This window comes from Rutidosis leptorrhynchoides, chromosome 2, assembly GCF_046630445.1.
Source record: "Rutidosis leptorrhynchoides isolate AG116_Rl617_1_P2 chromosome 2, CSIRO_AGI_Rlap_v1, whole genome shotgun sequence".
Lineage (NCBI taxonomy): Eukaryota > Viridiplantae > Streptophyta > Magnoliopsida > Asterales > Asteraceae > Rutidosis > Rutidosis leptorrhynchoides.
The window spans coordinates 371,777,761-371,788,384 of record NC_092334.1 but is presented as its reverse complement, the minus strand read 5'-3'; the positions used below and the strand labels follow the sequence as shown (position 1 = coordinate 371,788,384).

The window sequence follows — 10,624 nt, the reverse complement described above, 5'->3', positions numbered from 1 at the left end:
ATAGATAATTAGAAATATCTCAGATCTGATGATATGATCCAAAACGAATTTTAAAATTGGTACACAAGTGATTCTTTTCACTTGTTAAAGGTGGGAACAAGTTGAACAAGATCTTCAATACTTAGGGACTATGCACATGGAATTGATAAATTGAATTACAAGCTCCAGGGTTCCATTTGATCCAATATATGACACATCATATAGCTATCTTATTATATATCATATCATATTACAAAAAATAAAAAGTGTCGTTTATATTTTAGGATCGCTTTATCCTGACAATTAATCCTACATATAAGTTCATGAGTTTCAAAGTACTTTAAAAGCAGTTGGTGATAAGGGATTCCCAAGTGCTTACATGCATACTTAGTTTCTTTCTACTTGTAATGTGAGACTATGATTTGCATCTCTTAACCGATTATTTCCAACAATCACCCCTTAATCAGTTTAGCTATATGCTACTTCGATGTTGCACCATTCACATCTGGACTACAACCTTCTGATACCATTTGTTGGAACATGCCTTTAATACTTACATATAACAATTTGTATTTTGTTAACATTCTCTACATTTATTTCAATAAACTAATGAAGCTATAAATACTACGCTACACATACATGCAGTTATACAAAACTACCCATTACTCTTAATAAACAGCAAGTAATCCACTACGCTTTAGACTTGGTATACTACGCCCACTCTCTACCTACAACATTTCTACTTTTCATGAGATTTTGGTCAACATTGGATACCAAATCTAACTATCTAATAACAATAGATTAAAACTAATACTAGCACCAACATTTTAATTAGATACTTTATTATTTCAAAATGTATCTCTAAAATTTCCTAACATTCACCCCATAATCTTGATAATCTTGACTTTCTTCTTCCTTTTTACTTGCTACTTCATGCTAATGCTACATTTTGTTGCTATTGCTTACCATAAATTGCTGCTTTACCTGATACTTTCTTTATGTTGTGGTTGATGAGTTCTGTTGCTAAACCTTCTGAGTCTCCGTGATTGCTTTCTTTCTCAAAAAATTCTTGCTACTATCATGCTATAACTTGTCTTTCTCGCTACGAGAATTTTTTTCGTTGATGCAACATGTTAGTTGTTGCTTTCATGCTATTCTTGATGAACGAGAATTTTTATTCTGATGCATCCCGTTGTTGCTTTCCAGCTGATGCTTTCTTGTTATTCTTAATGAATAGCCCTGCTGCTATTATCTACTTCCTCTAACATCAAAACGGAAAAAAGCAGTAGCCAGCATGTAGCTAAACCAATTAAGGGTGATTGCTTGAGATAATCGGTTTAGAGATGCAAACCTTAATCCTATATCGGAAGTAAAAATAAACTAATGTATGCATATAAGCGCTTGCGAACCTCTATCTATCAGGAATTGGTAATACATTAGTTTCTTTCTAATGCATGCATTAGTTTTATTTCTACTTCCGATGTAGGACTGTCACTATGATTTGCATCTTTTAACTAATTATCTCCGATACTATACCTTGAAAACCATGAGGAAGATATGCAAAGAAATAATGGGATCTGATACGGTTTAATGTATGCTCCAATAACTTTAACCAAAGTCGTCATAGTAATTAATACATGCTCAAATTCAAGTAAATTTTTTCGAAAGGCTGGCATATCATTAACACGAAAAAGGGCCACAAATGGGGGCCCAAACCCATTACACGGACTCGAATTCTAACAGATGTACATGAAATCTAAATAACAAACAGGACATATTATCTAGTAGTTGAGCAAGGTGTTGCAGAGGAGGCAACAAAGGCTACTGTTCTTGTAAGGATTAAAGGACCCAAACAATAAGATTAATCACCCACTTCGACAAACGAAAGACAACAAAACAAGAAAATCAAAGAACACGAGATTTAACGTGGTTATATGTAATCGAATATCGATTACTTTAATCCACCGATCAACTAGCAGATTTTTATTGATATAATTCGTAGATACAACTGAGGGTTACATTATGATGCTTTATATAGGCCAAAACACCTTGGAGAACAAGAAAAATATAAATTTGGAAACTTCTCGCCAAACGAAGCCGCGCCGCGCCCAGACGAGCCGCGCCGCGCCTCATAGGCATATTTCCAGACAGTAGGTTTCCCAAATTTGATGCTCTGATCACACGCTAGCCGCGTCGCGCCTTCCAAGGCCGCGGCGCGGCTCCCCTGTACGTCCGAATCCTTTGTTTTGATATCCTTCACATCCAACATTTCTCACTGTTAAACAAGACAAGACCATGGGTCCGAGGTAATCCATTTACTCAAATTCAAGTAAATTAACACACGACAGACACAAGTGTTAGAGGTAATCCATTTACTCAAAAAGAACACTACATTCCATTTACTCAAAAAGAACACTACATACACAAATAGATATATATTTAATTTATTTATTATTTATTGATAGGATACATGTTCTTCATTGAGGAAGTTTGTTTAGCTTGCAATAGACATAGTCTTTGTACTTCTTTGTCTTGAATTTAGGTGGATTTTCTTCACTTATGAGCCTTTGAACTGGCCCAACTTCAATTTCTGGTGGTGGCTCTAAGAACATTGGCCAAGACATCCTCGTTTTCTCCTTATTCACAGTTGTTCTGTGATACACACTCTTATATTTCCCATTGCTTAATATCTGCCATCAAAATTGTTCTTTATGACCAACATCCCAATATACCTCTACTGACTCTTTTCAGCTATAATGATTACTCTGTTGGCAATATGAACTCAATATGCATCCTAAAGATTCAACTTTGACATAGTAGCAAAAATCATGTTTTACAAAAAAAAAAAAGATATAAAGTGAGCCAACCAAGTTTATTAATTTGTTTTTGTAGTCTAATTGTATTCAAAACAAATTTCTACGCCACTCAAATTCAAAAGTCGATCCATGTATATCAAATCAACATAATAACTTACCGGAAAAACGTAAAATGATACAAAAATACATATGTATTTCTTATAAACATTAATTGTAAATGTAAATTGCATTCTACCATTTTCATGGTTTATATTTTTTTTTTATTTTTTTTATTATTTTTTTTCATGGTGTCTCAGTTTTTTTTCCTTCTTTATTATGGCTATTTTTATCTTACTTTTTTTTTTTTAAAAAAGAAAGAAATTTCCTACTTTTTGGCCGGAGGTCCGCTCGGAAGCAATCTCCTTATCTGTTGAATAGAGAGAGGGATGATTTTCTCTACTTTTGTGAGTGTTTTCACTCTGGGTGGAGAAATGACTTGTTTCTATTCTCAGACAGGGGAACGATTGTCTACATCTCACCTCCCTCATACACCACTCATGTGGTATTGAGCAATGGGGTAACTTAGTGTAGACAAAAGAGGGCTATAGCCCTCCTAAACTTTTGAGCTAGTACTATATGTTTATATGTTTTTAGTGTTGAATGGGTAAAAATGAGTGAGCATAGTTTATCCAACCCAGAAAAGTTTTTTTTTTTTGAAAGGCAAATTTTTATTGAATTACCACAAAGTTTACAGCGAGTATAATAGTCCTCGAATACATTTAGCCAAATCTCACAACAACATAAAGAGCTACAAAACCATAAGTCTCAAGGCAAGATACATACAAGTTGCTAAGTTAGTAACTTAAATTAGTCTTGTACTAAAGAAAAATCTGAGGATTGTTGAACCAATTATGCCAATCAATGTTCTTCGACTTGCAACGCTTCGCGACCCAATCATAAGTTACGACTTGAATTTCACTAAGGGCAACCGCAGGAGTCCAATATTTATTTTTAAAAATTTTTAAATTACGATTCTTCCATAATAGGTATCCACATATCCATTCAACCGCTTGCCATATCTTCGCACCCACTTCCGACATCGTCTTATTAGCATTGCCACAGAATACTTCGCTTATACTCAGATTTGTTACATTACCCAAACCCCACCAATTGTAAACCTTTGCCCATATTTCATGCACTTTCGGGCATAAGACAAGCGAGTGCTCAACCGACTCAATTCCGCCGTCGCATAAGGGACAACGAACGGAATGGAGGTCAATACCTCGCTTGTCTAACTCCTCTAAGACCGGGATACGACGACGTCTCGCTCTCCACACAAAAACTTCTACCTTTTTCGGCACAAGGCTATTCCGAAACGTCTCAATTCTGTTGTTGCTAGCGTGCATAGTTTTCTGGTTAATAATAGCAGTAAGTTTTTTGGTCGAAAATGTACCGTTTTGGCAAAGTTTCCAGGTCCATGCATCATCACTATTCGTCTTGAGAGTAAACTGATCCAGCAACGTCAGAAGCTCCGAAAGTTCACTGGTTACTCTACCCCTTGGTTGTCGAGACCATTCGCATGTCAAGTTGCACTTTGTTCCATCCCACGAAAGCCTTTCACACACTTTAGAGTTTATTTTTGTCTCTAATCTCACAAGCTTGTTGAATTTTTCGCTTAAGGCACCATCAATTAGCCACGGATCATTCCAAAAGGAAGTGGAACTACCGTTGCCAACTTTCTTGAAAAAAGAATCCCTGGAATTTAAGCCAAGAGAATCTATACATTCTCCCACACGAACAATATTTAGCCAAGTAGTATTATTTAGATGTGAAAAAGAAGAATTCCCCGAACCCATAAGACCCGTATCCCCATAAATACTCGAAATAACTTTGACCCACAAGGAAGTAGATTCGGTTTTAAACCTCCACCACCACTTGCCGATCAAAGCCAAGTTTTTGTTTTTTAAAGACCCAAAATTGAGGCCCCCGTCCTCGAAAGGAATGATTACCTCATCCCATTTAACCCAAGCCATTTTTGACTCACATCCCGACCCGCCCCAAAAAAAAGACCTTCTTACACTCTCGAGTTTATTTATCACACATTGCGGAGCACGGAAGAGCGAGAATTAGTACAACGGTAAACTATCTAACACCGAATTTACGAGAGTCGAACGTCCACCAAACGACACCGTACGCGCCTTCCAATCCGATAACCTTTTCTCAAATTTATCGACAACCGGTTTCCAACTACTATATTAACTCATTTTTGCACCGATCGGGAGCCCAAGGTAGATGATCGGTAATGACCCGACATTACACCCGAAAGAGCCTGCCATGCTTTCAACACTAGTTTTATCCACCCCAATCCCGAATAAATTACTTTTATTATAGTTAACTTTCAATCCGGATGTTAACTCAAAGCACTTGAGGAGCGACATAAGATTATCAATATTTTCCTTCCTCCAAGTCCCGAAAAAAATAGTGTCGTCGGCATATTGTAGGTGAGATATAGTTACCTTATCTTTGCCGACATGAACACCATCGAATAGGCTGTTCCTGACCGCAGCTTTAACGAGCAAGTTGAGTCCCTCCGCAGCTAGAATAAACAAGAAAGGTGATAACGGGTCTCCTTGACGAACTCCCCTACCAATTTTGAACTCTTTAGTGGGAGAGCCGTTAACAAGAACCGATATACTCGCAGATTTTAGGCACTCGAGAATCCAGTTTTTCCATTTCGAACCAAAACCCATAAGACTCATTATTTCCATCAAAAAGTCCCAACTCAAACAATCAAATGCCTTCTCGAAGTCCACTTTAAAAACAAAACTTTTCATTTTCTTTTTCCTAAGGTAATCAATCGTCTCATTAGCGATCAGGGCACCGTCAATAATATTTCTACCTTTTAAAAAACCACTTTGCTCATAACCCACAAGTTTAGAAGCTACTCTCCTAAGGCGGTTTGAAAGAAGTTTTGACACAATTTTATAGAAACTCCCAATGAGGCTTATCGGTCGGTAATCGTTAAGGAGAATCGGATCCGATTTTTTTGGAACCAACGTGATGAAAGACGCATTACACCCGGCCGATATATTCCCTTTTACCCAAAAATCAGAAATAGCTTCAACTAGATCGAACTTAATAATATCCCAGAATTTTTTAAAAAACCTAAGGTTGAAACCATCTGGGCCGGGCGCCTTTGAGCTACCGCAATCTTTAACAGCTGACCAAACCTCTGACTCACTGAATCTATCCTCAAGCATCGCAATATCATCTTCTTGTAGCCGGCCACATCGTAGATCAGATGCATCAAAATTGAGCATCATGGGTCTGTTACAATTTTGAGCCATAAAACTCTTTTCAAAATGCCTAAAAACCTCATTCTTTACCTCGGCCGGATTCTCGTTCCACACCCCATTTATGTTTAAACCACGAATATTACATTTGTTGTACCTTCGACGAATGGAGGCGTGAAAATATTTGGAATTTTCGTCGCCTTCTAAGATCCACCGGGACCGTGCCTTCTGTTTGAGCATATTCGCTTTAATACGTTCTTTGTCGATCCACCTTCTTCTACATTCCAACCATTCAAGGCGTTCATTGTCGTTTAGCATTTGTGCTTCTGCCTTTAATTCCAAATTAGTAGCCTCCTTTTTCAACTCTCTGATTTCGCAGTCTAACTTGCCAAAACAGCAATGGCTCCAAGCCTTCAATGCATTTTTGACATTTTTCATTTTGTCCCTAAAGATACAGTCTTTTTTATAGCCTTTAACCGGTTTCAACCATGCTTCGCGAACTTTTTCTTCTATTCCATCTTTGTCAAGCCATTCGTCGAAAACTTTAAAAGGCTTGGGGCCATAATCAATTAGCTTGTCACGAAGTATAAGCGGGCAATGGTCCGATATCCAACCCAGAAAAGTACAATATGTTTTTTGAAGATTCAAGCTTCCTGTCACTTTTTCTTTACCAAAACACATCTCATGTCAAGATCCAAACATGCTCCTTTCATATTTATATATACCCAAATCATGTCCCAAAATAAATTCATCATTTTCTTTTTAACTTCTTGTTGCAAGTTATGTTTTGTATATAGTGTTATGTAGAAAATATTAACACATGTTTAGCACTTGTATCACTTGTAATCATCTGTATGTATATATTAACACATGTTACAGTTGAAATTTTTGAATTTTCAATAGGGTTTCTACCCCCTAACCGTGAACTTCAAGTTCCGCCACTGGTATTGAGTTTGTTGTTGTATTAATTGTAAATTGTAATTGTATGTATAATGTTAGTTTCTTCAAATATAAGAGTATTTGTATCATTTTACATTTTTACAGAGTTTTTTAGTCGAATATGGTATGTATGGAGAAAATACATTTTTTTGTCCTATAAAATCGTATTCATACACAAGTGGCCTATAAATCGTTTTAAAATATGGGTGGCGTACTAATACAAAAGGATACATTTTGGTAATAACCTCAGATGTATCCCATGAAAAAGTTGATGAGTTAGATATACCTCAAGTTGGTCACCAATGTGGATAATGAGAGCATTAGGGATATATGCAACATCATACCAATGATCATTTTTAAATACTTGTAGACCTTGAACTTCATTTGGAACAAGTATGGTGATTGCAGACATATCAGTATGTGGTACAACCCCTAGAGCAAGTTCAGGGCATGGGCATGGTGGGTAGTAATTTATTTTCATCAAATAGACCAACTCTTCACCACCTAATCCTTGTTTAAGTTCAACCTCTTCTAGTCCAAGACCTTCTGATAACAACCCGAATAACTTGTTTGCTACCGGTACTATGCTTTGAGTGTACTCCTCGTTTATTTTTCTGTGTAATTCGATTCATATGCAAAAATATTTATGAACTTGATAGAGTGCGATTTAGTAAAACGATCGAGTGAGAAACTATAAGTGGCTGGTTATAAAAACTGTGTTATAATGAGTTTATGGAAAAAATGGAAGAAAAAAAAAAGGTACTCTGTTCATCCTCTAGTATTTCCTTATTACTTGAAGATCTAATAAATCTACGTAAAGTCCAATTATTTTTGCATAAAATATAATATAAATATAAATATAAATATTTATTACATTACATTACATAGATTTTGTGCATCTATGAAATATTAAGATTGAAATATCATTAGCCCATGTCCTAAATTCCTAATTTTCATATTATGGAAAAATTATCAAGACTCATTGACTCATTCTCAATCCTATATCCCAACGGGAGATGATATTGCCAACATCAAATTTACTTCTTCCACCATATTTTGATGTTTATTTTCCAGAATACCCTTTAATAAATTATTATAAAAAGTTTTACAAGTTTTGTGTAAGACATTCATTAAGGGTAGTTTAGATAATTTTGGTGGAGGAAGTAAATTTAATGTTGGCAATATCATCTCCCTATGCGGAAATTCTTTTATTTTGTTTTTTTCAAATGACATTTATATTTATATTTATATTTATATTTATATTTGATCTGGTAATGGATCTGTTATAAATCTCAATCGAATAATACCAATACAAATATCAATACGAAAAATGCATTAAAATAAAAATAGTTATAATTCGTGAGCAAATATATAATGAATCTTACATGAATTTCGTGTATTCTTTCTAATTTTTTTTTCTTTACAGAACATTTTATCTTATACATAGATTAAATTATCGGAGTACATTTTATCAGTACATCTTTTTTTGGATTTCCTTAGCTTCATACCTCATTTATCTGTCCTAAACGAGGATCGGATGACCACGTATTGCGGTGGGTTATTAAAGAGTGTTTCTTTCTTAGCTTGTTTCTTGTTAGATGGTATAGAAAGACGTAAATTAATAGGATATATAATAATAATAATAATAATAATAATAATAATAATAATAATAATAATAATAATAATAATAATAATAATAATAATAATAATAATAATAATAATAATAATAATAATAATAATAATAATAATACATTATTATTTAATAATAATACATTATTATTGTGATTATGAAATGAATGAAATGAATATCAAATTATTATTATTATTATTATTATTATTATTATTATTATTATTATTATTATTATTATTATTATTATTATTATTATTATTATTATTATTATTATTATTATTATTATTATTATTATTATCAACTTAATATATTTTTAAAGAAAAATTTAAAAAACGCTTCACTTCATGACTATTATTCTCGAGTAGGAACGGTTTTCACTACTAAAACAATTTATTCAGTTGAAGTAGCTCAACCCAATTTCCCATGTAATGATAAGAACGAAATGAAAGGGAATAAAAAAATCAAAACATTAGTCACTATCTAAATGACTAAACAAATAATACCTCCGTCCCAATTAGATAGTCCTGTTTTTTCATTTTAGAATGTCCCAAATTAATAGTCCACTTTCATAAATAGAAAGGAAATATGATATTTGATTGGTGGATCTGGAGAGAGAAGATATTTCATTGGTGGATAAATGAAGTTAGTGTGATTTCCTAAAACTGTGTGCCCTTTTGTCTGTGGACTATTAAATTGGGACGGAGGGAGTACTAGCTAGCAGACCGAACCCCCACAAATAACTAAGATTGCTCGGGGTTGAATAATCTATCAAATGCTAATAATTTATAATAATAATAATAATAATAATAATAATAATAATAATAATAATAATAATAATAATAATAATAATAATAATAATAACACAACAAAATAACAATATGGATATGAATAAAAGCATCTATTGTAATCTTTTAGTTTAAATTCAATTCAATAACTATTTTTAGTAACTTTATTCAAAAATTATGCATGTATGAATGTAACTAGGATATGAAATCTCTGTTGTTCCGATTGATAATTATATCAATATCAATAATATGCATTAACAAATTATACATAGTATAAAGTATAAGTTGATTAATTTATCAAGTTTGATTATAGATATATCATGACCAATAAAATAAACGAAAGACAGAGTAATGAAGGTAGATGAAACTTAACCTGTAGGAAGGGGGGTTCTTAGGCCAAAATTTATAGTTAATGAGAGAAGGTGGCCAAACCCTATGAAAAAGATGATCAACCCACCCTTTCTTCCCTTCAACTTCTTTTTGAAGTTTTGATCCATACCCTTCAACACCTTCATACCCAATTGGTTTTGCAAGTACCTCTTTTTCATCTTGTGGTAACTCAAAGAACTCTTTACCAACTTTTTGTAACTTACTTATGAGTTCATTTGGTATCCCATGGTTCACCACTTGAAAGATCCCCCAATCTTTGCTGGCTTCAGAGACGGAAGCCAGTACAAATTGGTGATCTGGGTCACTAAGATCGATCACGGGAACTTTGAGAACAACGCCTTTGATGGTTGTCGTTTCTGGTTGTTCATTTTCTAATCTAATGTAATCATCTGGGATACTGCCTTTTAGGTTTGAGAGTGTGGCTATATCTTGAACTCTCACGGTCTCCATTTGGTTATTGTTTTGTTTGTGCTTTTGCATGCTTTATTTCTTCTTTATATTGATACTTTTTCCTTACTTACCCCCCTTATACTATGTACATTAACGTACTAAAATACTCCGTAGCATATGTATATATTTTATTTATATTTGAGCATCTTTTTTTTTTTTTTTTTTTTTTTTCCTTTCTAATACTTATATCGTTTGCCAATCAAGGTTGCCAATCTCGAAATTTTAATTACCATTCGATTTTTTTTTTTTTTTTTTCAAAAAGCAGAATTTACTATCACGAATCGAAAGTCACAAGATACACGAGTTACAAACAAACATGAACACACACACAAGAAGGGGTGCAAAAGATGCAACCCGAATTAT

The 10,624-nt window shown here is 33.8% G+C and overlaps 1 protein-coding gene across 1 annotated transcript; it reads right to left on the bottom strand.

Annotated features, from left to right (window-relative positions):
* Positions 1–2,456: 2,456 nt before the first annotated feature.
* Positions 2,457–10,261, bottom strand: LOC139892059 (flavonol synthase/flavanone 3-hydroxylase-like). Its single transcript, XM_071875091.1, has 3 exons — positions 9,795–10,261; positions 7,293–7,620; positions 2,457–2,669 (listed from the first exon to the last, which is right to left on the bottom strand). Exons 1-3 carry the CDS (start codon positions 10,259–10,261, stop codon positions 2,457–2,459), a joined length of 1,008 nt encoding a protein of 335 aa, XP_071731192.1.
* Positions 10,262–10,624: the final 363 nt, after the last annotated feature.

What these genes read in the sequence shown, in the direction of transcription:
- LOC139892059 (XM_071875091.1), bottom strand. Translation starts at nt 10,261, where the DNA reads ATGGAGACCGTGAGAGTTCAAGATATAGCCACACTCTCAAACCTAAAA. An exon ending in AAGAACCCCCCTTCCTACAG is followed by an intron (nt 7,621 to 9,794) that starts GTTAAGTTTCAT and finishes CGAATTACACAG; the next exon opens with AAAAATAAACGAGGAGTACA. An exon ending in ACATTGGTGACCAACTTGAG is followed by an intron (nt 2,670 to 7,292) that starts GTATATCTAACT and finishes TTTTGATGGCAG; the next exon opens with ATATTAAGCAATGGGAAATA.